This window comes from Anolis carolinensis, chromosome 1 (assembly GCF_035594765.1).
Source record: "Anolis carolinensis isolate JA03-04 chromosome 1, rAnoCar3.1.pri, whole genome shotgun sequence".
Lineage (NCBI taxonomy): Eukaryota > Metazoa > Chordata > Lepidosauria > Squamata > Dactyloidae > Anolis > Anolis carolinensis.
Genome location: NC_085841.1, coordinates 73,862,182 through 73,889,891, shown reverse-complemented (window position 1 = coordinate 73,889,891; position 27,710 = coordinate 73,862,182). Strand labels below are relative to the sequence as shown.

The following is a 27,710-nucleotide window of genomic DNA, read 5'->3' as shown; positions in this document are numbered from 1 at the left end:
CTATGGAATAAATGATCTATGTGGTAGTGGATTTGGGGGGCAAGGAATTGTCTGCAGAAATTGCAGAAGAACCAAACAGAATGGAAGCTACATTTGAAAGCAACAGAAAATCTATGTCCAGATAAACGAGGCCAGCTTTTTTGCAACCAAGAGCTGCTTCACAAAGCGTTTTATCCTGTGCTGGAAAGGTGCAGTTATTGAGAAGGCCATTAATGTATTGTGGGACTGCACTATAAACAAGAATCAGAATGTGACTATGATTCTTCACTGTTATTGGATTGGCCATGAATGTGCCACCCTACTTTTGGTTCTTACTGTTGCTTTCAATTGTAACTTCCATATTGTTTGGTTCTTCAGAATTAAACTAATGACAGGTTACATAATTGCATCCTTGCAGCTAAATATCACATGACGAGTTTCATCTTTTATACAAAGTTCTTCCTCTTTAGATAAAACGCAAACGTTACTAGCAATTATAGTTGCCAGCTATTCAAGGCAACATTATTTTAGCAGAACCCTTTTATTATTTGAGGCTTGAGGCACAGAGTTGCATGCAAGCACCATGAAGCTATGCGATGGGGAGGGCGAGAGGAACCCCACTTTAACTGACCGCACACAGTTATCCTCATCTGATGTTGGTTTTGGAACAAGCAAGATTCTATTTTCGCATTTTGTTTATAATGTTTATTTTGCCTCTCTTTTAAAGGCCACAAGCCTGACTGACCTTGAAAACTGGGTTACTGCCATACACTCGGCTTCTGCTTCCCTCTTTGCAAAGAAACTTGGGAAAGAAGATACAGTTAGGTTGCTGAAAAATCAGACGAAAAGCCTTATCCAAAAGATTGACATGGACAGCAAGATGAAAAAGATGGCTGAACTGCAACTCTCGATTGTTAGTGATCCGAAAAACAGGAAAGCAATTGAGAACCAGGTATCCAAGAATGACTTACTTTCCATATATTTATCCCTGAAAAGCTTCTGTTGTCAAGAGTTTTAATTTTTTGAGACAGTAAATAAAAAATCCTCACATATATCTGTTGCAAATAATGGGTGAGAAGGGCGGGGTAGAAGTGATGTAATAAATAATAAATAAATTCAAAATCTCTTTTGACGTTATATCACTTTTCTTGGAAATGGTAACACTGTTCAGTAGAATGTTTTGAGAGTAGAATGGGCTGATTAACCAACTGTTTAGACTTATTTTCCCTATGCCCTCCATTAATTTTTCTAATGTTTCTTTTGTATATGTAAACAGATCCAACAGTGGGAGCAGAATCTAGAGAAGTTCAACATGGATCTTTTTAGGATGCGCTGCTATCTTGCCAGTCTACAAGGCGGGGAGTTACCAAATCCAAAAAGTCTTTTGGCCGCTGCCGGTCGACCTTCAAAGATGGCACTAGGGAGGCTTGGCATCTTCTCAGTCTCATCCTTTCATGCACTGGTGAGCTGCACAGGGGTTCATACAAACATCATATAAAGGAACTGGTATTTATTTATTTACATCACTTTTACCCCGCCCTTCTTACCTGTAGGGACTCAGGGTGGCTTACAACAGTCGGCAATTTACATTGCCCAGAACACATTCAATAAAACAATAACAAAATCAATAAACATTACAAGAATACCACATCAATTAAAAACTCTATTAAAACATGATTATAAAATTTTAAAATGCATATGTAGTTAGATTTGTCCACTGACACCTTTCGCGTACGCCTTGATTCAAGTCATATCACCTCAGATATTTTTGGGAAGATGTCAGAAAATGACTATTTACAAAGTGCTTTCATCCTGGAAAAGATGTGAAAAACATTTGTGGTGCTGCTATATGTGATTGCTTTTGCTTTGTATCCATGCCTTGGGATGCTTTTATTGGCCACAAATGTTGACTGAATGAAATGGGTGTGTGTGTGTATGTTTTACCATCATGCATGATCTGCATGTGGTTTTTTAATACTTTGTTTTCTCTCATATAAGTGCTGAGTGCTTCTGGTGTTGCTATAGGGAGGTCCTCTATTGTGCATGTGGCAGGGCTTAAACTGCACTGTAATAGGTGGTCTGTGGTTTGCTCTTCTCCACGTTTGCATGTTGTGGCTTCCAGTTTGTGGCCCCATTTCTCAAAGTTGGCTCTGCATCTCGTGGTGCCAGAGTGCAGTCTGTTCAGCACCTTCCAAGTCGCCCAGTCTTCTGTGTGCCCAAGCGGGAGTCTCTTATTCGGTATCAACCATGGCTTGAGGTTCTGGGTTTTAGCTGCCACTTTTGGATGCTTGCTTGCTGAGATGTAGATCTTAGAAAACTATTTCTTGATTTAAGGCATTGGCATGCCGGCTGATATCCGAACAGGGGATGGGCCGGAGATGTCACTGCATCATGCAATATTTAAAATGAAGGTTCCTTTTAAAAAAGAAAAAGAAAAGAAAAACAACCCAAAATATTTCAGTCTTTCTTTTTTCTTTTTGGTCTCAAAACAGATGGCTTAAGAAAGTTAAAACCAAACATATTTATCTAATGCCATGTGGAGCTTTATAAAAACAGAAACAATCAATAAAATAATAAAAGTTTTCTTCTTTGCCCTGGATGCTAGTTGCAAAATTCATGACACACGTAATTTTACTTTATGTAAAACACACTATTTTACCATACACTTTAAATTTCTATATTTCTATATTTATTCAGTTGTAGTATATCTGTTCTACATCCCAACCCACAAGGGCTCCCGAGGCAACGTACAAATAAAAACCAGTTAAATTAATGCTTGAGCTGATGAGAATCTTTGCAGTTTGGGACTTATTCTGCTCAAAATATATATCACTTCTGAAATTCAGCCAAATCGCACCATACCTTTCCCTCCTGGCTTCTTTACAAGAGCTTATGTGGTTTTGGGAAGGAGGCATTTCACATTGCTGAAATGGCCTGTGCCTATGTTTGTACAGCTTCGTGTGTATTTTAATCATTTTAGGCTGCAGTGCTGTGTGCACTTGCCTAATCTTAATTTAACTTCCTAGTAGACATTCATAGGATTGCTGTCTGGTTTTTTTTTCTTGTTTGAAGGTAGAGTAACATCCTGCCCTATTTCTTCAAACAGATAGGCAAACCATCATTGCCTCTTATAAGTCTGTTTTGGGGAAGAAGTAGTTCTATCTTTGGGGAGAAATACATGGAGCCATCCTTGAATGGCTGGGGATTGAGGGACAACTGCTGAACCAAGAGCATCCACTAGGGTCCTGGATATGTTTCAGCACAATTCAGCACATTGCTTTATCTTCTATTGTGAGCTGCCCTGGATCCCATATTGAGCTAAGAAGCAGGATGTAAATTAGGAAATTAAATGAAGAAATAAAGAAATATTTATGTTGCATTTCACTGTATTTAAATGTTGATTACCTTGTGTTCAGTGAAAAATATTGTTGCCATTATTTTAATCATTTATATACTGCTCTTTTCCCTGTTTAGTACTCAGGGTGGCTTATAAAGATTAAAATTGATACAGCTATAAAATGAGGAAAATATAGCTAAATGTTGGTGATTCATCAAACCCTGCCATCTCGCTCTTACTTTCTTTATCTCACTTTTCCCCACAAACCCTTTTCTACTCCCTTCTTCTCTCTCTCAGATCTGCTCCAGGGATGAAGCAGCTCTTAGGAAGCGTACGTTGTCTCTGTCCCAGAGAGTGCGGAGCAAGAAGGGCCTGTTTTCCTCTCTTAAGGGATTGGACACTCTTGCAAGAAAAACAAAAGAGAAAAGGCCTTCCATTACACAGGTAGTCTTTAGTTGATTTGAATAATTCATACTCGTATAATATAATGCATATATTTCAATAATCATTGGTATTTTATGAGTGATGTAAACACTAAGTGGTGTAAATTTCCTAGAATTAGTGCTTAGTGCAAACAGTGGCTTGTTTTCACCCCTATGCGCTAGGAACAGAAGACATGTTCAAAAATGTTTGGAAAAGGGTCAAAATCCATATTTTTCAGTGTTGAGAAGGGAAAAATACTGAACTTATGAGAATTTTTGCAGTTTGGGACATTATTTTATGTTATAAAGGACAAGCTTTGTTCTACATAGAATTTGCATGTGGTTGGCTTGCATAGAAAATATTAAAATGTCAGTTTCTACATGGAAAATAGTATTTCAATGCAGAAATATGAGTTTCTGCATAAAAATGCTGTTTTCTGTATGAAACAACAAAATGAAAATTTAATTTTTCATATTCAAAATTACAGCTTTTCTCCTAGCAGAAGGCATGTTTTTGTACAGGAATTTGCATTGAAATACTATTTTCTGCACAGAAATTGCTGGTTTCTGCAAAGAAAATGCAGGTATTCAAAGAATAACCACTTGGAACTTTTGTATAGAGTAAGTCATAAAGTGCAAATAGTATTTAAAAGATGTGCTTTTGAAAGACATTTTCCCTGTGGGAAGAAATTTTCTGGAATTACAATTTTCTACCTACATAATGAAGAATTACATCCCTACTAAGCATGTTTAGCATGTGACATTAGCAGATATACATCACTACTCTTGTCCTGACATGTCACTATGATGGATTAATCTAATCTTGTCTAGTTCAGTACTGAGAACATTTTGGGTGCATGTTGTTACAAGACCAGCTGTCCCCTAATAAAAAGCACTTGGTTTTACCCAGAGATCTATCAAAATGCTAGTAATAGCAATATAATTGAAGATGTCAGGTATTGGGTCCCAGACCATGAGGAATACAATCATCTACTGCTCCGTTGTCAGTACTTTGTAGTAGTAGCAATCTAGGATGATCAAACTTGAGAAACAGTTAATAGTTAGACATTTCTTCAATTTGTTTGTGCTGAAATGACCCAACTGGACAGATGGCTTGGGCTTCTCATCAGTAGCTTCCTTTACAGCCCCAAAGAACACAGTTTGTGAGTTTTTCAATTGTTGCTAGTTCTCTAAGCAAATACTTTCATTATTTATTTAGCAGTACCTATATTTTTTCTTCGTGTACTCTGTGAATTCACACTAATGGAGAAGCTGCGCCTGCGCAGGTTCCGACGGAAACTCTTCCAAGCTGAAGTTCAAATTTTGGCGGTAACCACGCCCCCCTTCCCAAGGGGCATATAAGGCAGCCCCAGGCGCCCGCTCTCCAGTTCCTTTTTTTCCGCCGCAAGGTTCACTTCGGACTCTTCGCATGTCTACTACTCGTTTCAAGCGTTGCACGCAGTGTGCTGCTAAAATTCCTGACTCGGACGGCCACGCCAAGTGCCTCTTCTGTCTTGGCGAGGCTCATGTGGTCAGTACCTGCCGTTTTTGCCTAGCTCTCACGGCTCAGGCCAGAAAGAACAGAGCCGCTAGGCTTAGAGCGGCGCTCTACGAAAAATCTCTCGCGCCAGAACCGACTCCGTCGACGTCGGGTACGTCGGCGTCCTCAGCTTTGAGAGCTATGTCGGCACCACCAACTAAGCCTCCGGCAGCCAAGGCTTCCTCGGTCTCGTCCAGAGCGTCCAAGACCTCCAGGGCCGCTAAACCGGTCAAACCACCGTGTACTGTGACGACGGCGACCGTGTCGACCCGCTCCGGAAAGGTGGGACCTTCCTCGACGTCGAGCTCTCTGGCTTCGGTGACCTCGATCCGCTCTCGTATCGGTTCCCCTCCGTCCTCCTCTGCTATCAAAATAGCCTTTAAAAGGGCTCACGAGGAGTCTCGTCGAGCGCAATCCGACTCAGCTGTGGTTCCTCCCACACCTGGCAAGTCCTTGAGGGTTGCATCCAAGCAACCGCCGGCGAAGAAACGGCTAACTCAGCGCTCCTCCTCCTCGGCCTCCTCAAAGAAAGACCCGCCATCTTCCTCGACAACTTCCTCGAGAAGGTCTTCTCCTATTGTACCAGCCCAGAGGCCTAGAGATGTTTCTCAGTCTCCATTGCACCCCCTGTCTGATGGGGAGCTGCAGGACTCACCCCACCACTCTACCCAAACGGTGGTCAGGGTGCCGGTGCCGGAGCCCCTTGCGCCGCCTCGCTCGTCGCGCCAACAGCTCTTCCCTCCCACCTCGACACCGGAGCGTGGCAGACAAACGGCTCGCCTGGCTCGGGCAGCCCAGGCCTCAGCCTCTAAGGACCTTCGGCCTCCGGCCCTCTCTTCCCGCGAGGCCTTGCCTCCTCCCGAGACTGTGCTGTCTTCTCCCCCTCAGTCCCCCCAAGGGGCTGAGGAGGAAGATGCTGATGTCGACCGCCCAGACTCTGTCCTCTCGGCCTCGGTGGTCTCTCTCGGTCTCGACCTCTCTCCTCCCCACGACGCGTATGAGGCGGACCCGCCTTCTCCTACTGACAATGTTCGCGCTTTCGCTGAGCAAATGGTCAGGATGGCCGACGCCCTGGGTTTGGAGATCAAGCAAACCTCCAAAGCAGTGTCTGACCCAGTCTTCAAAAGGGTGCAGGCCCAAGCTCCGCCGGCCACGCTTCTCCCCTTTCTGCCTTATCTGTTGGACGTTATCCAGGCCTCCTGGAAAAACCCTTCCTCCATTCCTCCGACCTCGAAGAGGATCGAGACTTGGTACCGTACCGACGATGATACCCTGGAGTGGCTCAAACACCATCCCGACCCTAACTCCCTGGTCGTTAAGGCCTCTCAATCCTCAGGTCGTCAGTCGAATACTCCGGCCGACAGAGAGGGGAAGCGCTTCGACGCCGTGGGTCGAAAACTTTATTCCGGAGCCCTTTTGCTTTGCCGCATGGCGAATTATGGAGCCTGCATGGGTGCCTACCAACAAATTATCTGGGAGAAGGCGCAGCCCTTCTTCGCTAAGATGTCGGACGAAGACCGCTCCGTCCTCACTACCCTCCAACAGGAGGCAGACTCGCTCGCTCACCACCAAATACAAATGGCGAAGCATACAGGTGATACTGCGGGTAAAATGATTGCCCACGCGATTTCCATTCGCCGCCACGCCTGGCTGAGGTCTTCGGGTCTCTCCTCATCTTCCAGACAGGTCATTGAGGACCTTCCCTTTGACGCGCTCGGACTGTTTCACGCCGGTACCGATGACAAACTCAAGTCTAATCATGACTTTAAAATTCTTGCGTCTAAATGTGGCGACCAACCTCAACCTCAGCGCACTCGCTGGTTCCCGCACCGTTCCCGCCGTTTCCCGCCGCAATCTTTCAGACACCATTCTTTCAGGCGGCCTTCGGGCTCGAACAATCAAGCCCATCACCAACCTCGCCGGGGACCTCATCCGCAAAAGCAACGCGGTCGATCCACCCCTGCTCCTCCGCAGCCTAATCGGCGTACCTGACGCCAACCCCTGCCAAAGCTCCTCGCCCGCTACCGTTGTAGAGCCCACGCTGCCTCGTCCCTTCGGTATCTTTGCAGACCGACTAGCCCCTTTCTACAATCAATGGGACTCTATTACTTCAGATGCATGGGTTCTCCGCATTGTCCAAGACGGCTACGCCTTAGAGTTCATGGACCTCCCTCCTACAGGTCACGTTCTCCACTCAAACCCTTCCCCAGAGATACTGGCCGAAGTCGAAGCGCTACTGGCCAAAGGCGCTATCCGTCCCTCCCCTCCCGAACTGGACCCTTTAAGTTTCTTCTCCAGATACTTTACAGTCCCGAAAAGAGGAGGCGGGCTACGCCCGATTCTGGACTTAAGGGCACTCAATATATTCATCCGCCCCTCCAAATTCAGGATGGTCTCTATTGCCTCTATCCTCCCGATGCTGCAGCGGGGAGACTACTTTGCCTCCATAGACTTACGAGACGCCTACTTCCACGTGGCAATACGAGAGGCGCACAGACGGTTCCTATGCTTCAAAGTTCTCGACCAAACCTACCAGTTTACCGTTTTGCCCTTCGGTCTCGTCACGGCCCCGAGGGTCTTCACCAAGGTTGTCGCCGCCGTAGCGGCCCACCTCAGGCTACATGGCATCACGGTCTTTCCTTATCTGGACGACTGGCTTCTCGTCGGGCCCGACCCGGTTCTTCTCCAAAATCACGTCTCTTTCACGCTGCGTCTTCTAAAATCTCTCGGCCTCCAACTCAATTCCGAGAAGTCAAATCTCTCCCCGTCAACCCGAATCCGGTTCATCGGGGCCCTCTTCGACTCCGTCGCAGAGACTGTGTCACTTCCGTTCGACAGATTCCTGGCTCTCCGCCACCATATCGCCCTTTGTCGATCTGCCCGGAGGGTCAGAGCCCGTGTCATTCAGGTCCTTCTAGGCCACATGGCCTCCACGGTTCTCACGACCCCGTTTGCCAGGCTGCGCCTTCGGACCCTGCAAAGGTGGTTTATAGACACTTTCAAACCGTTCCACCACCACAACTCCAGATACCTGTCGGTACCGTCGTCCGTCCGCCAGTCTCTCTCATGGTGGATGTCTCACCAAAACGTGTGCAAGGGCCTTCCTTTCCATCCAGCCCCGCCATCGCTAACCATAACCACAGACTCCTCCACCTACGCTTGGGGAGCCCACATGAACGGTCTAACGGTTCAAAATCTTTGGTCCCCGTCAGAGAGGGCCAACCACATAAACTTCCTCGAACTTCTCGCCATTCTCAAAGCCCTAAAAGCATTCTCCCCCCTCATCCGCCACAAGTCCATCCTCATTCAATCGGACAATCTAGTAGCAGTATTCTACATCAACAAACAGGGTGGTACGGGTTCGAGGAAACTGATGCTCCTCTCCTCTCGTCTCTGGATTTGGTGCATAGCCCACGGCGTACAGATCTCTGCAATCCACCTACCGGGCGCCCAAAACGGCTTAGCGGATGCCCTCAGCAGGATGACTTCTTCCTCTCACGAATGGAAGCTCAATCCCGAGGTCCTCGACGGTCTGTTCCGCCTCTGGGGGCGCCCTACTCTGGATCTCTTCGCGTCTCCCCACAACGCTCAGCTACCCCGCTACGGAGCGAGGCTCCCCCCGAACTCTTTCCCCGGCTGCCTAGGGGATGCCTTTCTTCTGGACTGGTCGGCGGAGATGCTTTATCTTTTTCCACCGATTCCCCTCATACCGAAAGTTCTCGAAAAACTTCTCTCGATCTCGGTCACGGCGATTCTCATAGCTCCGGCCTGGCCCCGCCAACCGTGGTATCCAGCCCTTCTTCGCCTCTCCAGAGGATCGTTTCACCCTCTGCCTCTCTCGCCGCACCTTCTCTCACGGGAGGACGGCAAAATTCTTCACCCGGACCTTTCTTCCCTTCATCTCACTGCATGGAGGATTCTTACCTAGCCTCTCTTCCGCAGAATCTGCAAGACGTCCTGCGGGCAGCCCATAAGCCGTCTACTACCAAGGCTTATTCCTACAAACTCTCTCGCTTTCATGCCTTCCTTCGATCCCGTAACGTCGACACCTTCCCGACCTCGGTATCGGTGGTCCTCGACTTCCTCATGACTCTCGTCGAGAAGAAACTTTCTCTTGCCTCTATAAAAGCTTATCTCGCAGCTCTTTCCTGGTCTTTTCAGCGCCACGGCCAGCCATCTCTTTTTTCTCACCACCTGATCAAAACCTTTCTCCGGGGCTACAATAACATCTGCCCGCCGTCGCTACCACCTACGCCGGGCTGGAGCCTCGAACTTGTACTTTCTCAACTGTCTTCTGCTCCCTTCGAACCGCTTGCCTCGACCGACCTACGCCTGCTCTCCTGGAAGTTGGCCTTTCTGGTGGCGATCACGTCGGCACGACGGCCATCCGAGCTCGCTGCCCTCAGAGTCGACGAGCCTTATCTTCGTTTCCACCATGACCGCGCTGTTCTTCGCCCGGACATTACCTTTCTTCCTAAGGTGGTGTCAGCCTTCCACCTCAACCAGGACATTGTCTTACCAGCTTTCTTCTCTAACCCCTCCTCTCCTCTCGAGCAAAAACTGCACCTTCTCGACGTTCGGAGAGCACTTCTTTTCTACAGGGACCGTACTAAGGACATTCGTAAGTCACAAAGACTCTTTGTCGCCTATGCCCAGGACAAGTTGGGTAATCCCATCTCTTCCCAAAGACTGTCCCACTGGATCGCTCAGGCCATTGAGTTGGCCTATGTACTAGCCAAGCGACCTCCCCCTCCTTCCATCCGCCCGAGGTCGACTAGGGGCCTCTCGGCGTCGACCGCCTTCCTTAGGGGTATTCCGCTTGACTCCATATGTAAAGCGGCTATCTGGTCAAACCCTCTCACGTTTGTCTCTCACTACAGGCTGGACAGTAAGGCCCTTAAAGACTCGGCCTTTGCAAGATCAGTACTCTCATCTTGCCTCTCCTGACTCTCAGACGTTTTTTCTCTTCATATTCACCCACAGGTGACTCTCTATACCTCTCCTTCAAGTTGGACGGGGTTTTTTCCCCATACCTGCCTCTAGGGATATGTTTTTTTCCCATGATTGTATTGAGCAGTTGCTCTGTTGCTTTGTACCGCCTCGTTGGCCCTGGCGGATATGCCAAAGACCAAGATGTGTTTGTCCCTCTCCCCCTGGGAGAGCGTTTATATGCACTACGCAATTGTGTATTTTTCTCTATCATGTTTATTGAAAAATTCCTTCCATGTTATGTTCTTCTTCTATGATGCTCATGTTGCATTGCACTGGTCCTTTCGGACAATTTATTGCACTGGTCCCTTGGGACGGTTATTTTTTCTATGTCCTAATAAACATGTGTTTGGACATTCACTGATTGTCGAGTTTGCCTTGTCCCACCATCCGGGACCTTAGCGTGTTAGTCTCCATTAGTGTGCATTCACAGAGTACACGAAGAAAAAGGACAGGTTGCTCACCTGTAACCATGTTTCTTCGAGTGTACTCTGTGAATTCACACAAACCCGCCCTTCCTTCCCCTCTGGCAAACCTCTCCCTTTCTCGTTGCCTTGGCGGCGTAGGAACTGGAGAGCGGGCGCCTGGGGCTGCCTTATATGCCCCTTGGGAAGGGGGGCGTGGTTACCGCCAAAATTTGAACTTCAGCTTGGAAGAGTTTCCGTCGGAACCTGCGCAGGCGCAGCTTCTCCATTAGTGTGAATTCACAGAGTACACTCGAAGAAACATGGTTACAGGTGAGCAACCTGTCCATCTCTAATGTAACAGATTATAAAGGGTAAATAGGAGATATATTAAAAAAACTGTAAACAGTAGGAGGAAAACAAAACTTTATTATTGGAGTAGGGGGACTAGTGACAGACAGACAGCCTCTTGTTACTATTAAAAATATTATAAAATGTGGAAAAATTAAGCACCATTTGATTTTACCCATTTTTATTATGACTATAAATAGAATTCTGAAGCTTTTCCAAGTGACTGACATTTATATGCATTAGCAAACACAAAGAAGGGTGTTTGCATCTGTGCTTTTTTCCCATAGCTTCAGGCCTAGTGGTCTTTTCATTGCATAGTCTAGCTTGTCCAGATCGTAGAATCATAGAGTTGGAAGAGACCTCATGGGCCATCCAGTCCAACCCCTTGCCAAGAAGCAGGAAAATCACATTCAAAGCACCCTCGACAGATGGCCATCCAGCCTCTGTTTAAAAGCCTCCAAAGAAGGAGCCTCCACCACAGTCCGGGGCAGAGAGTTCCAATGCCTAACAGCTCTCACAGTGAGGAAGTTCTTCCTGATGTTCAGTTGGAATCTCCTTTCCTGTAGTTTGAGGCCATTGTTCTGTGTCCTAGTCTCCAGGGCAGCAGGAAACAAGCTTACTCCCTCCTCCCTATGACTTCTCCTCACATGTTTATATCATTCTTTAGTTTATATTCATTTAGAAATTGCATTTTGTGTGAAGATATTAATTTAAGTCAAAGTACTATTATGTCATCTGACAGTTGGTTGGGCATGTTCACAGTAATTTAAAGTGCAGTTCATATTCATATCATAATAACCTTTTATGCTGATGCAACATGTTTAGTAAAGTAAAGGTAAAGGTTTCCCCTGACATGAAGTCCAGTCGTGACCGACTCTGGGGGTTGGTGCTCATCTCCATTTCTAAGCTGAAGAGCCGGCGTTGTCCATAGACACTTCCAAGGTCATGTGGCCAGCATGACTGCATGGAGCACCATTACCTTCCCGCTGGAGCGGTACCTATTGATCTACTCACATTTGCATGTTTTCGAACGGCTAGGTTGGCAGGTGCAACATGTTTAGTGGTGCTGATTAATCAGTTTGTATTTTATCATTAATGCTGGTAAATGTTTGTCTACATTATCAGGAGGTGGAGTTTATTCTGTGCTTCTTTAAAAATGCTTGTTTAGAAGCATATATTAATTATACATCTCATTTCATAGCTCAAACTCATATAAAAGGAATTGAAAGATAAAAAAAACACTTCATTTCCACATTCATAATAAAATACGGAATTAAATAAAGACTTATAATAAATAAAAAACAAATAAAAACATAACCTCCCGACATCCTTGGCATATGCATCCATGAGGGATACATTCAATGACTTTGTATGGATATGTGAAACCATGGGTAATAGTGACCCATGGTTTTTCATAGTGAAGAAACATATCTGGTGGATGCATCCATAGAGTCATGCTGGAGGATCATGGAAATGTCTAGAAAGGATACCTTTATGTGATCAACCTCTGGCAGAAGCATACTGTAGAATTGTTTGGAGGACCCAGAGAATGCCCAGAGAGGACATATTTTGTCAGACAGGGGAACATGAAATTGTAGATACTGGCTCTCTATATACAGCAGTCATACTGCAGTCGCTAATCATATGTACTAAAATGGAGAATACAAAAAACAAATATCAACCAATTTGTTTTACTGTGGCAGAGGTTAAACTGGAAAGTCCCCTTAGCTACAAATAACCATCAGAAGTTTGTTTATGAGATACATATGGGATTTCATTTTAGTAAACATCTAATATACCTAACCTACTACCCAGTGTTCTTTAAGGACTATTCCATTTTTGAGTCACTTCATTGGCAATGATAATATGTGGTTACCAAAGAACCTGTCTGTGTTGACTCTGTACTGAATAATTGACATCTTACAGCATTCTAGAAATTTAGCATGAAAATATATACAAAGTTAGTGTTTGTGTGTTTATTTTCCCAGTACCTGAGCAGTCCCTAGAAAGTAAGATAACTAAAGTGAAGCTGTCATACTTTTGGACATTAGAATAGACAATGCTGTTTGGTAAAGTCGAAAGCAGTAAGAAAAGAGGAAGACCACATTCCAGGCGGATAGACTCAATCAAAGTCACAGACCAGAATTTGCAAGACCTGAGCAGGGCTGTTGGTAACAGGGTGACCTAGGGATCTCTCATTCATAAGGGACCAAATAAACAAAGTATGGTGCAAAGAGCCAATTTTTGACCTATTTATTTATTTATTTTGCAACCAGAAGAAAAGAAGAAGTTAAATTCATCTGATGGGTATAGTAAAGGCTAAGTGTCAACACTGGGACTATCCCTAGACCACCCTTGGACCAGCACTAAACCTTGAGGGTAATCCAAATTATCATGGTTACTTACCCCATTCTGGGATGCTCCCTCCCAAACCACAGAGTTTTTCAACAGTGAGAAACCGCCATTTTAGCCCCAAGGGGAGCCACCTCCCCAGCAACCCAAGCTATAGAACACAGAAAGGGGGTGCCATGGAGCTTACTTAATCTACTTTAAAAATTTACCATGCCAGTGACAAATTATTCAAATAACACTTCCAAATGCCAATTACCACAATCCAACAGAGACAGTATATAGTAGGCAAACCCTTCCCCCCTTCCCAGAGTAAATTCCTTGAGGAGGAAAAGCTCCTCCCTGGCCCTGACGTGACCAGTCTTAAACTCACACTGACCTCAGAGTGGGTGGGTGGGTCATGCTGAAAGAAAAAGACAAGCAAGAGGGGCAGGCACTCTTATATAGAGTGCTGCTGCCCCTTTTCACAATGATAGGGGAAAGAGGCTTCAAGGAAGTCTCTCCGCAATGACCCAAACTGTCTCTTTCATGTGGGGACCCAAATCCCCACGCTTGCTCAGACTTCACCTTTCAGGCTTCAGGTAGAGCTAAGTTGAAGTTAACTTGACAGTGTTTAACAACAACAACAACAACAACAAGTTGAACCTGAGAACATTTTCTCTGTGGATCTGATCAGTCCTTTCTCAGAGCAGGTTCAGGAAAATTGTATAGCCAGGATTACAGGTGTGAATTATACAATATGTGAGTTGTCAAGTCAAATCGGATAAGTTTTGCCCTAGGGTTCTGATACAGACATGGGTATGATTACTCCATTCTCATTCAAAAGAAGTGGCCTCTTTTTGCATCTTTAGCAGCTTGCACACTTGAGAATATGCATACGAAAATAGCCTGTGGCTCTTTTGAATGATAAAAAAGCAGTTACCAAAAGCATGAGAAAGTCACAAGTATGGGGAATCAGTTAGGGCAACAAACCCAACCTAGTATCTTAAGATATTTAGTGAGATACTGAACAATCAGAGAATGAAACAGTTTGTATTATCATTTCTAAGTAGTCTCTCACAAGTTTCCTTATCAAAACATCAGCCATTTAGAAACATGAAAAAAATTATAGTGGTTGTGCATCACTGTATGACCAATTATTTCAAAGAGAAGGGATGAAATAAGTATGCTGAGTGCTAATTTGCCACTTAAATGTACTTAGAGGGTTTGTTTCCCAGATTACTGGCAATCATTGGTGAAGCAGATGAGTGTGAGTGAGAAGTTAATTCTGAAGCTTATTCCAAATCCTTTAGTATTTTAAACCTTTGAAATCATATGTGTGTACCAGCTGTCAAACACAAGTTGCATCAAAAAGCCATTGGTATTGAAGCTTTGTGTCTTGCTTAACAGAGAATGTTACCAGGTGAGAGTATAGCGGAATCAGTAGCGTCCAGTTAACACCATGTGCAAAAGACTCAGACCAGGCAGAGGAATTGAAATGAACAAAGGAAACTTTACTCTTGCTTGTAGAGTTGAAATACAAAACAGTTCTGCAATCATACAATGTCCATGTAGTTGCATAAGATCAATAACCTAATCAATCAGCATCAATATATACATATAGCATAGCATAACTAATCTGCTATTTGACCATAGCAAGAGGAGCCTTTCATTTCTGTGCTCCTTTAGCAATCTCAAATCTCCAACTGACAATCTGAGCCACCTGCATCAAAAAGATACATTGTTTGAGGCGTGGCTTTGCCTCTGCAAAAAGATCAACTCTCCTTTTGCAGAGATCTCTTGCAAGGATTTCTTTACACACACACATATATACACATTAGCAAATTGGTGTAATAGAGAAGACTCTGAAGTCATTATTTGCTGTTATTAACCCTGCCTACAGAGTTGCATTTTTAAAGGAAAAGTCTGACTGTAAGAGAAGAAACATTTAGAATGAATTTAGGTCTAGTGTTGTACATATCTTGGTATTTAGTGGTTCTCTATAAACTTGTGAGCATATAATTGTGGTAGCAATATGAATAAAGGTCAAAATATTGTATTGTATTGTAAGTGGTATCTTTAGAACATGGCAGCTCGATCAATAGACTCACATTTGGGACTGTACTTGTGAGTGCCCAATCCAGTCCTTTTGCTGCCTTGATTGTGAGCAATTCTCCTGATAAACTTTTTCTGAATTCAGTTCATCCTTCATTGCCTGGTACAAAAAGACCACTTGGCATTGTCTTAATCCTTAGGAAGCATAAGTGGAATCAGAGATAATGCACCAGTTGGGCACACTTCCTTCCCCCTTTTCTCAGGGGAAGGTTAAGGGAGACCCTGGCAAAAGGAGAAGTTTGAGTACTCAGAAATGTCTACCCAAAGGACCCTGGAAAGCCTAAGAAGATTTGATAGAGGAAGTATCCATTCCAAGAGCATTGTGCCTAGCAGCTAGTCAGGAAGGAAACGTTAGTTCTGTCTTACTTGGCTACCGCAATTCCACCCCCTTCTCATCTGCCTTTGCTCCAGTTCAGCTCTGGTGTCCACACATAGCTCTTTAATGTCAATACAGTTCTCTGATGGCATTGTGCTGTCTGGATATCGCACAGTCATCTGCGGAGATTTTTAAAGATTTGGGAAATCTAAGATGTTGAATATTACAGCAAGATCACCAAAGCAAGAAAGTAGCTTTCTGTCTTTCTTGCACATATACGCAAGATGTTTGCGCTCACATTAGAAGTAGATAGTGATTGTGCAGTTGAGTGACTTCTCATAATTCTTTCTCCTCCTCTGTTGCAGATAGAACAGTGAGTCTTTGAAATGTTTTGTTCACATTGATCTATGTTTTTCTTTGAATTAGATTTTTGACTCAGTTGGTGTGCATGGATCTAGTGGAACACAGCTACCCCAGATTTCCAGTAATTCTACTGAGGTAAGATAGTCTAACTTTTTGAACTTCACTTATGTATTTGTTCAGCTTGTTGAATTCATAATATTCAAGTGTATTAAATAGGACAACAGGAGAATCTTATTTGGCTTGCTTTTTTTTCTTTAGAAGTCATTAGGAATGCCTCCAAGAGTCATTGTAATTATTTTTTGATTCCTTGCACCTGTGTGTTATTGTCACAGTGGCTTGGTTTATGGATATTGCTGAAATGTTATTGTTTTTCAGTTAATACAGTGGTTTAAGCTGCATCTTGTGAATGGATAGCTCAAATACAGTGTGATTTTGTGGTAGTAGTTTTCAAACAACTCATCTTTAGGTTACACTTAATTGATTGCTAAAGAACTATTGGGTGTTTTGCAGAGTATTATTGGATGCAAGGTGAGAGCACCTTTATTTATTTATTTACCATGTTTATTTGCCATCCTTTTCACCCCAAAGGAGACTCATGGAGGTTCACAACAAAGGCGCAAATTGATGCCTTGAATACATATAAAATAAACAATATATACTTTAAAATCACATAATTAAAACATATCACTTAAAACTATTATTTAAAATCACACAGTCCAAAAGCTTATTCCAGGAGCCATTTCAATCATCATTGTTCATTATTGCTCTGAGAGATCATTGTTGCACTGGGAATCATTGTGCACATTGCCCATTTCTTTGTCTATCATAGTGCAATAGGCCTTGTCCACCGACAAAAACTAACATAAACCTAAGTGTTATGCTGAACAAAGGACTTAAGTGGTCCAACATTATGTGCATACAGTACCTGAAAGATTGCTTGAGGGGAGTCCTTAAGCAGAAAATGAATGCAACTGTGCCTTCCAGCTCTTATTTCCCAGACCCTGATATTCAGAGGCATGTTTTCTCACTCTTGTTTTCTGAAATGGTGCTAGAAATACCTCATTTTCCTGCAAAAGAGAGCTTACTTGTATGAATTCCCCTTGGTTCATATCAGCATCAGGGCAGAAATAGCAGTTGTAAATTAAGAGCGTATAGTGAGTGAACAATTAATATCATCAGGAGGGCTGATTCTGCAATGTGGGGTCATTGTGAGCTTTGCTTTTGCCCCAGTCTTAGCTTTAGCTTTCACCCCAGTTTAAGGTTCTCCCCATGATCTTATAGCACCTTAACTTCCTTCATGTTTACAAGTTTCACTCAGTGCACTTTGCCCAGACCATTGTATGATTTTATTTCTGTGTTTTATCATGTGTTTTATAATGACTGTGATTTTATTTTATGCCTTTTAATTTTATTTGTGTGTTTTTTGTATTTGATACCACTGTATGCTTGTTTTATATCTGTGAGCCGCCCCGATTCCCTCTGGGGAGATACGGGAGAAGTAAACATGAGTTTCAAATGATATGATTGTAAGGTATTTGAACAAAAGCTTGCATACCTTCGAAATGTTGATGAACTTTGCTACCTTTGTGCATTTCCTCCCTTGGTGTAGCAGCATGAATCCTGTGCTCTTAAATATTTATTTGGGCATTTCTTTCTGTGTGCCCAGTGGTTTTCAGAATAGATGGAAAGAATCTATAAACTTTTTAATGAGCCTGAATTTGGAGTCCAAATTATTCCTCCTGTGGAACATGCTTTTCTGTATGAGCTCCAGGTCCTGTGTCTGCTAAATGAATAAGGCTGGGAATTCTGTTTATATTAGGGTTGCCAGATTTTAAAACGGCAATAAGGAACAGTCAAAATTCATGACATGTGACATTGACGGCAAGTAACTATTAATAAGTTTTTATTATACTCAAATACCAATGAAAATACTAATTTCAGTTAACTTAGCCATGTATTTTTCTATAAAAGTAATGTGTTGCCCACATTCATAAATTACATGAGACACACTTTTAAAATCCATGAAAATCCATACTTGGTTTTTTGTTTGGCATACACCAAGAGTCCCGAGGCTTTCCTCAAATTGCCCACATCCCCAAATACTGCATTTTTGGCATCCCGTTCAGTCTATTTAAAATGGCTCACATTCCAGCCCTCAAATAAGGGATATCCCTTACAATAAGGGACCCTTGCCAGTCCTATAAGAGACAAGGTTTTTGGCCATCAAGTAAGGGGCATCTCATATAATAACGGACGCCTGACAACCCTAGCCTGTGTTCATTTGAAAAGAACCATCTGCAGTTTTGCTGTGGTTTCTGTAGATTGCTTAATGCTTCATCCAACAACTCAAAAAATGATTCATTGTAGCTCTCAAAACCACTGGTACTGGAAACAAGCCAATTTTATTAGAGAAATCTGAAAAAAAGCATTGCAAGAAACGTCCTGATGAGTTTACTGAAGCATAGCCACATTAAATGTTCCATGTATGTCTTCTAAAGTGGAGTTTCATATAAAATGGTCACAAACAAAGGTGAAAGAAATCATGAAATAACTTTGCTTCTCTTCAAGCAACGCCGTGGCACAGTGCAGTACATTTAACAGTCCTGGCATAAATTTCTGGAAAACTGAATATGTTGTCAGAACTCTGTGTGGCAATGAATGAATCAAGTATTGTGGGATTATTCACTGGGCAGACATAGCTGAGGGGAAAAAGCACAGCCTCTTAAATTTGAAGATGGAAAAATGTAGATGTAGCTCTGTCTCTTCAGCACAACCAACACCTTTTATTATTATGTGTTTTTTTGTTTGTGTGTTTCCATCAACGCGTTTTAAGGAAATAGTTTTATTTACGGTATCATAGCATTAAAAACAGTTAGTAAAGATTTGTTGCTATGTGAGTCAGTGGCAGCTAGTGTCTTCCATGTTAATGGTATGATTAATCTGCACTGGGTTTTATTCCAGACTTTAAAGCAACTGGGTTCAGTACCTTGGATTGTGCTTTTAAAGTCTGGAATAAAATCCAGTATGGCTCCAATGCCATCTGATTTGAAAAAAACATTGGCCACCACTGATGTGAATGTTAGGTAAGGCAAATGTCTTAGGCCAGGTCATATTATGCTGCACTAAAACATTGATTCTGGCTGTTCTGAAAAAAGTAAAATCAGTATACAGAATGAAGGACAGACATCTTCAAAACATGACCAGCATCTTTCTCAGCCTGATTTTATCCAGGTGAGTTGTACCTTTCCCATGCAGACTGGGAGTAGTGGGCAGTTATAGTCTCACGTATCTCAACAGTGATCAGTTGGGGAAGACTGATATAGTGAAGGAGTTCTTAATGCCGATAGTTTCATTACAATAAAAAGAAACAAAATTTATGGAATGGGTATCAGTCTCCTTTTGTAATGCTCAGAATGGATGCCAGTCTTCATAATTAATTTAATGAATTGCAGGAGGGATTGACCCGAATTCAAAGAGGTGCTAGGATTTGTTGTCGAAGGCTTTCATGGCCGGGATCACAGGGTTGTTGTATGTCTTTCGGGCTGTGTGGCCATGTTCCAGAAGTATTCTCTCCTGACGTTTTGCCCACATCTATGGCAGGCATCCTCAGTTGTGAGGTATGGATAAACTAAGTAAGGAAAGGAAAGAATATATATCTGTGTAGAGTCCAGGGTGTGGCAAGAGTCCTTTGTCACTGGGACTCTTGCCACACCCTGGACTCTACACAGATATATATTCTTTCCTTTCCTTACTTAGTTTATCCATACCTCACAACCTCTGAGGATGCCTGCCATAGATGTGGGCAAAACGTCAGGAGATAATACTTCTGGAACATGGCCACACAGCCCGAAAGACATACAACAACCCCGTGCTAGGATTTGTTTGTGTGGATGGGTTTCTTTTTCTTTAAATTTTATAGATGGATTTTCTTTTCTTCTTCTTATTGTGCTGTTGCTTATTCTATTTTATAAAATATAAATAGTATAGTTTCTGTTGTCAGAGCCTAAATGCAGCAATAGGATGATTTTGACAAAATTGGCTATTTAAAAAAAGGGTAATTTTTAAAAGCCTGAACAATCTGTATAGCATAATTGTTCAGGGTTATATTTCTGTGTAGGGATGGTATTAGCTTCTACTGCCCTCTGCTGATGAAATTTCCTACTGAAATTTCATCAACCTATTGAATCAATTAGAAATCAAATAGATCTCCTTTACAGTTTTCTCATATTTTGATAAATGCCAAATAATAAATAACAACACAGAGAATGACTTCAGTGAGTTTTCTTAACAGTCACAGGAAATCAAAGCTCATTTAAGGATTGACAGCAACCTCTGTGTATAATTAATTAGTGATCATTTTACTTCTTAATCAGGGAGCAGGCCTACTGCCATTTGAAGGCTCCCAAATGTGATGTCCTTTAGAAGCATAGATGGGAAAAGAAAAAGTAATACAACTTTTAACAAGTATAAGCCTACAGAAAACTCTGGTGTAGGGGAAACATGGAAATCTACTAGCAAGTCACACTCTTGCAGCATTGGAGGAGGGCTAAGCCCAAACCCTTTAGAACAAATCTTGCCATTATAGGTTTGCTTTAGGGTTTCCTAAAGCAAACCTAAAATGTACTTGGTGGTTGGTTGATATTATTACTGCTGTATTAACTCCTGTTTTATTGTCTTACTGTGTTTTATTTTTTGTATATTGTACAATGTAATTATGCTGTTGTTTTTGTAAATTATGCTGGTTGGGCCTTGCCCCATGTGTGCCGCCCTGAGTCCCTGTGGGGAGATTGTGGCGGGGTATAAATAAAGTTTTATTATTATTATTTTTATTATTATTTCCAAAATATGGAAATGTCTTGAAAGCAGGCAACAGTAACAACAGCAATAAGGAGCATTTTGGAGGCCTGTTGTGCTAAACATAGATCCAATAGGTTTAAACCTCTCTTGTAGACATTCCCAAACACTTCCAAAGGGAGAAAACAAACCAAGTAAGATTCCCCTGTTGTATATTTTTCTAACACATGCATTATTATGACTCTAACATGCTGAACAACTACGCCAGTGCAATTCAGTGCTGCTACACCACAGAAACACGATTGGTGGGGACAAGAGACAGGGCCTTTTCAGTGGTGCCCCCCCCCCCCCGGTCTATGGAACGCCCTCCCTAATGAGATCAGGCAGGCTCCCTCTCTCTTGTCCTTCCGCAAAAAAACAAAGACTTGGTTATGGGACCAGGCTTTTGAGAGATAGATGCAGCATTAATGATTATGAACTTAAGACAAAGAACTGACAGACTCGGATTGTGACTCGGATTGCACCTCTGAATGTATATTTATATGAATGTTTTTTATCTTATCTTAATTATTATTATTGTTGCATTGTAATTGTTTTATATACTCTGTTTATATTGGTTGTAAGCCGCTCTGAGTCCCCCCTCAGGGGTGAGAAGGGCGAGATAGAAATGTTGTAATAATAATAATAAAAAAATACACCATGGGTGAAAATGCAAAGGATTGCAAACTGCATCAAAATTTCTAAGATAGGCAAAATTTCTAAGGTAGGCAACATTTCTAAGGTAGTTTACCAGAAATTAATTCAGTATGTTATCATTAAGCTTTGTATAATGTCTAGAGTGCTTTACAAAATGTCTGAGTATTTCATTCTGAGTCCATTTCATCTCAAACCACTCTGCAGCACTATTTTGTGTTGTAATCCTTGTCCCAGATTTAAGCTGCAGCATGTAAGGAACAGCAATGGGACACTTCTTTTTTTGTGTGGGGGGGGGGGGGGGGAGGGAGGGAGGGAGGGAGGGAGGGAGGGAGGGAGGGGAATTAGCCGGTCAGAATTACACAAAATAACTCATTGTACTGTACTTTTTATGATGTTCTTCAAAGCCTCAACAAAAATGGGCAGAAAGTAGTTTGGGATAGGCAAGTACTTCTGTGTGCATTACAACAATTGAGCAAAGATTTCTGATTCCCAATTACTATACAGTTAAGAAGCAACAAAATGCCCCCCTTCTCTTCCCAGATGGCACTGTTGAAATGAAGATAGTTTGAAGTAAGAGCAGTATATTTTAATACTGAATGAATGTAATTTTCTTTTCAGTCTTGGTAAGTCTGAGATCCGCCAGGGCCTATACTATAAAACATTATCATAATGATACCCAACTGAGTGAAGTGACACCAGTGCTTGTTTGCTGTATTTTTCTTAGTGAATTGGTACCTTGTTTTAAAAAGAAAGCTTCTCAGTTGCAATTAATAGATGATATTATTATTGTGTTAAAGTGTGTTTCTATGTGCATATGTTTTCTTTTCAGCAGAAAGTAGATGAATTTCTAAATGTGTACTACTCTGCTCCAGAAAGTACAACAAAAGAAAATACCTGGGACATCCAATCACTTGTTCGCTTTCCTGGTGGCCAAGTGCTAATGCTAACTCTCAAGTCAGAACACAGAGTAGAGGATGTTTTGACAATGGCATGCAAGGTATGCTACTCTACATCTTTCATAGTTACTTAAATCACACTACAGAAGTCTTTGAAGGTTTTCTGGTTACATTTGCAAATGGTAAGAGTGTAGACAAGGTTAAAGAGTTGTTGTTTCATTCCTCTGAAACAACATATTAGATATTGAACCTCTTCCCACCTGTTCTAAAATTTGTAAATTGACTGTTTTACATACATGAGAAGATGTGGATCATTAGAAAGGACAGTATTGCCTAGGAAGGTAGAAGGTAGTAGGAAGGGAAGAGGTTTGTATTACAGGTATTACAGATTTCAATCAATGAAATCACAGCCATAAATTTGCAAGACCTGAATTATTGAAGATAGAATAATTTGGAGGTTTCTCATTCATGAGTTCACCATTGGTAGAAGTCAGTGATGGCAATTAGCCACACCACATGGGTTATATTAGAATGTGAAATAAGCTAAATATGAGAAGTTTTTGATCATCTATCCATCCTTCCATCACTTTTTAAATCCTACCTTTCTCCTGGTATGGATTTCAATATAGCTTTTAAAAAGAACAAAATATTCATGTTTATACAAAATAATGGCTAAAATACTAAAATACTATTAAATAACAATAGACTTAAAAACCAATTCAAATCTTCCTTTCAAACTGATTTAAACAGGACAACACCATAAAGACCTCTTTGTTCTTGAAACCAGACTTACTAGAAAAGAAAGTTCTTAACCTGTCATTGAAAGCAAAACAAAGAAAGAGCCATTCAAACTCTCTTAGTCTCCAAAATGTGGGAGTGCACAAAGAGAAGGCTTTCTCCCACTTTCACAACAACCTTATCAATGAAGACTGTAAAATGGAGAGCAGTGCCTCCCCTGCAGATCCCAAAGTTCAGGCTCATGTGGGAAGATAAGATCTTTCAAATAGATCTGGATCTGAGTGGTATAGGGCTTTATAGTTCAAATCCAGGACTTCAAATTGTGTCCATTAGTAGGCTGGTGGCCAGTAGAGCTGTTAAAAAAAGTTGTGTGTTCACTCTGCCCGGCACCCATTAGTAATCTGACTGAAGCTCTTTGGATCAGTTGAAGTTTTCAAATGCTCTTCAAAGGCAGGCCCACATACATTTCAGTAATTCATTTGTGATGTAACTAAAGTACATGTTGCTGTGGCCACCCCAGACATGACAAGGAATGGGCACAGCTTGCACAAGATTAATTCGCAGAACACATCATGCGAATGTGGGACTTGATGAATTAAAATTGCTGGAAGAAACATTAACAACCTCAGATATGCAGATGGATACCATTTTGATGGCTGAAAGCGAAGAGGAGCCGAGGAGCCTTATAACCAAGGTGAAAGAAGAAAGTGCAAAAGTTGGGTTGCAGTTAAACATCAAAAAAGCCCCCAAGATTATGGCAACCAGACTTATTGTAACTGGCAAATAGAGGGAGAAAACGTGGAGGCAGTGACAGACTTATATTTCCAGGGGAAAAGATTACTGCAGACGCATACTGCAGCCAGGAAATCAGAAGACGTTTACTTCTTGGAAGGAGAGCGATGACCAATCTCGATAAAATAGTGAAGAGTGGAGACATCGCACTGGCAATGAAGGCCCACATAGTTAAAGCAATGGTATTCCCCATAGTAACCTATGGATGCAAGAGCTGGGCCATAAGGAAGGCTGAGCGAAGGAAGATAGACGCATTTGAACTGTGGTGTTGGAGGAAAATTCTGAGAGTCCTTGGACTGCAAGAAGATCAAACCAGTCCAAACTCCAAGAAATAATGCCCAACTGCTCACTGGAGGGAAGGATATTAGAAGCAAAGATGAAGTATTTTGGCCACATAATGAGAAGACAAGAAAGCTTGGAGAAGATAATGATGTTGGGGAAAATGGAAGGAAAAAGGAAGAGGGGCTGACCAAGGGCAAGATGGATGGATGGTATCCTTGAAGTGACTGGCTTGACCTTGAAGGAGCTGGGGGTGGCGACGGGCCAACAGGGAGCTCCGGCGTGGGCTGGTCGATGAGGTCACGAAGAGTCGGAAGTGACTGAATGGATAAACAACAACAACTCCTGGTCACTGCAGAAACTGGAGCATCCTGAGTCAGGGTTGAATCCAGGAATGCACCCAAGATGTGGGCCTGCCTTTTTAGTGTTGTGCAACCCCATCCAATACAGTTTGAATCCTTGTTGCCTTCAGAACTTTCAAAAAGTACAGTAACAACCAATTTAGAAAGCCTGCCCTTGATGTCTCTTAAAACACAAAGCGTATCATATTAATTCACATGTAAGGTTGGGCTGCATAAGAAGAAGTGCCACCTTCGTCTGTCTTCTTGGTAAAATGTGGAAATGCAATCATGAACCATAATGACTTAGACTCAAATAGTCCAAGTGTTCAGGTACAGTTACTAGCCAAAAATAACCAAACCTTTTGAGAAGTTAATATATTGCTTTTAATTCTGAATCCAAAAGGACTCTGAATTCTGAAAAAACATGAGCTCTAAAAAAGCATAACTGAATGAACTTAATAGCATGCCTAGCACTGTGCTTCTTTTGTAGAGATCAGATGAAATTCACAGCATCCACTCCATTGGCTATATTGGCTAGGACTGATGGAAATGTGAGGCCAATGACAACTGGAATGCTCCAAATTTCCCCTCTCTTGTCTTCTGGGATGGAAGGGGAACACAGCACTATTGATTGTGTGAGAAGGAAGAGAAATGTGGCTCTGGGGCTCTTATGTTTGCTTAGTCCTGATCATACTGAGGTTGTTTACATATCATATTCAACTCAGTACTGTACACAGATAGTTGATCAGTAGGCAGCAAATGGGAAAGACTATTACAGTTATACCAGTGCCAGCGGAGCCCCCAGTGGTGCAGTGAGTTAAACCCTTTTCTGGCAGGACTGCTGACCAACAGGTTGGCGGTTTGAATCCGAGGAGAGTGGGTGAGGTCCCTCTGTCAGCTCCAGCTCCCCATGTGGGAACATGAGAGAAGCCTCCCAAAAGGATGGTAAAACATCAGGCTTCTGCGCGTCCCCTGGACAACGTCCTTGCAGACGGCCAATTCTCTCACACCAGAAGCGACTTGCAGTTTCTCAAGTCGCTTCTGATACAAAAAAGCTAGTGCCGACTTTCTTATTAATTTACAGCAGCTGTCCGCAAAAAGCTGTTGATAATTGTATAGTAATTACATATTGTAATTATGCAATGAAATTACATCTTGCAGCTATATAATAAAGCAAAGAGAATGAAACATTTTCCTGTATTTACTAACAAACTGCTATTGATATTAAATATGTTCAGATGTAAGTTAAGAAACACATAATGGAAATATTAGTATTTTATACTTTTCTAAATTTATAAGTGATATTTACAATGATGCAAATTATAAAAATAGTAAATAATAATAATAATATGTACCACCACTACTTTCATAGTTTGTTTAATTACACCCAAGCATGTAGCATCCTTATAAGTGTAAATTAAAAAGTCAGGAAATAGCTTAATTTTTAATTTTAATTAAGATGTAAAGAAGCAGCCTGATGCAGTGGTTTGAGTGTTAGGTTGGAATTCTGTGAGTCCAGGGTTCAGATCCCCAGTCAGCCATCCACTGGGTGACCTAGGGCAAAACATACCCTTTCAGCCTTAAAGGAATGCAATGGTAAATTTTTTTTGAATAAATCTTTCCAATAAACAGTATGATGGAATAACCAGAAATAAGAGCTGATTTGAAGATGCACAATAACCACAAATTTGCAATGTTGTCTACTAAACAACAACAACAACTTTATTCTTATAACCCGCCACCATCTCCCGGAAGACTTGGGGCGGCTTACATGGGGACCAAGCCCAACATACACAAGGAATTCCAAGTTACATAATTAAAACATAAAACAAATAAACAATATAATTAAAACAATTAAAAACCAGAAAATTAAAAAAATCATAAAATACAGCAATCAATATCAAAACAGTGCTGGAAAAAGGAATGAAAGAACATGCTGTTGTCAGCACTACATGGGTGACCACTAGATGGTATCACAGACTTGAAATGTGGGTGAAAGATGCCAGGTAGAATATTATTCCTTGCACAGAAGATATCCATACCTGTCCATGGAAACAAATTACTTAATGCATTGTGGTAAAATATTAAGTTATAAGCATCATTCTATCTTTCCTTCTACTGTGTATTTCACTTCATTGATTTTAGGTTATTTTGATACCTTTTTCCAATTAAAACTTTTTTTCTGTTTTATCTTCCTTTCTATTCTGAACATTTTTAAATGTTTTTTATAAGCAGTCTCTTAATGCTGACTCCTTTCTGCTACATCTTCCCTGGTTCTTTTTTCTTACATTTCCATACTTCTCTGGTGAGTGTCGGGCATTTTCATTCTGTAGTATACTGTGGAGCTTGAATGTCTGTGTTTGTTGTATATATTTGTATTTGGTGCAATGGTGGTTGGGCAAAGAAAAAAGGAGCAAAAGCTGCCTCGATGTATCTAAACCATCCTGTAACAGGTGCAGTTGACAAACTCTACCAATATTTGCTAATGTATTATTTTTATATATGTAACTAAAATTGTTTTGATTAGATTCAACATAACATTAATTTGGTTATAAATCATATATGCAATCAATATATGCCTATAGTAACAAGAATATCAAGATAAGAATAAACTGCATTACATAGAATGTTAAAGCATTAAAAAGATCAGTGTGTTTTGGTGTACATTTATTAAATTCTAATATCCTAAAAACACCAGATCCTATCTGATGTTCGAAGCTCAGCAGGATTAGCCTTGGTTCCTACTTGAAAGGGAGACTGCCAATGAATACCAGGTACTTTAGGCTATATTTTAGAGCAGTGGTTCCCAACCTGGGTCCCCAGAGGTTTTTGGCCTTCAACTCCCAGAAATCATAACAGCTGGTAAACTGGCTGGGATTTTTGGGAGTTGTAGGCCAAAAACATCTGGGGACCCCAGGTTGAGAACCATTGTTTTAGAGGAGGAATCTTTCCCATCCACCTCTGAGTATTCCCTGCTGAAGAAACAGTGAAACCTCCCGCCAAGATTCTACCCTTGGAAGACAGCCTTAC

At 42.0% G+C, this 27,710-nt stretch overlaps 1 protein-coding gene across 2 annotated transcripts in view; it reads left to right on the top strand.

Moving 5' to 3' along the window:
- Positions 1–27,710, top strand: part of tiam2 (TIAM Rac1 associated GEF 2) — a 112,616-nt gene that overhangs the window by 22,816 nt on the left and 62,090 nt on the right. The window contains exons 5-9 of one of the 2 annotated variants that reach the window (XM_062976962.1): positions 707–931; positions 1,256–1,441; positions 3,614–3,760; positions 16,208–16,279; positions 22,467–22,631. In XM_062976962.1, coding sequence (XP_062833032.1) covers positions 707–931; positions 1,256–1,441; positions 3,614–3,760; positions 16,208–16,279; positions 22,467–22,631 — 795 coding nt within the window. Of the gene's footprint in view, positions 1–706; positions 932–1,255; positions 1,442–3,613; positions 3,761–16,207; positions 16,280–22,463; positions 22,632–27,710 lie in introns of both variants that reach the window. The other variant, XM_062976961.1, reaches the window with a different exon arrangement.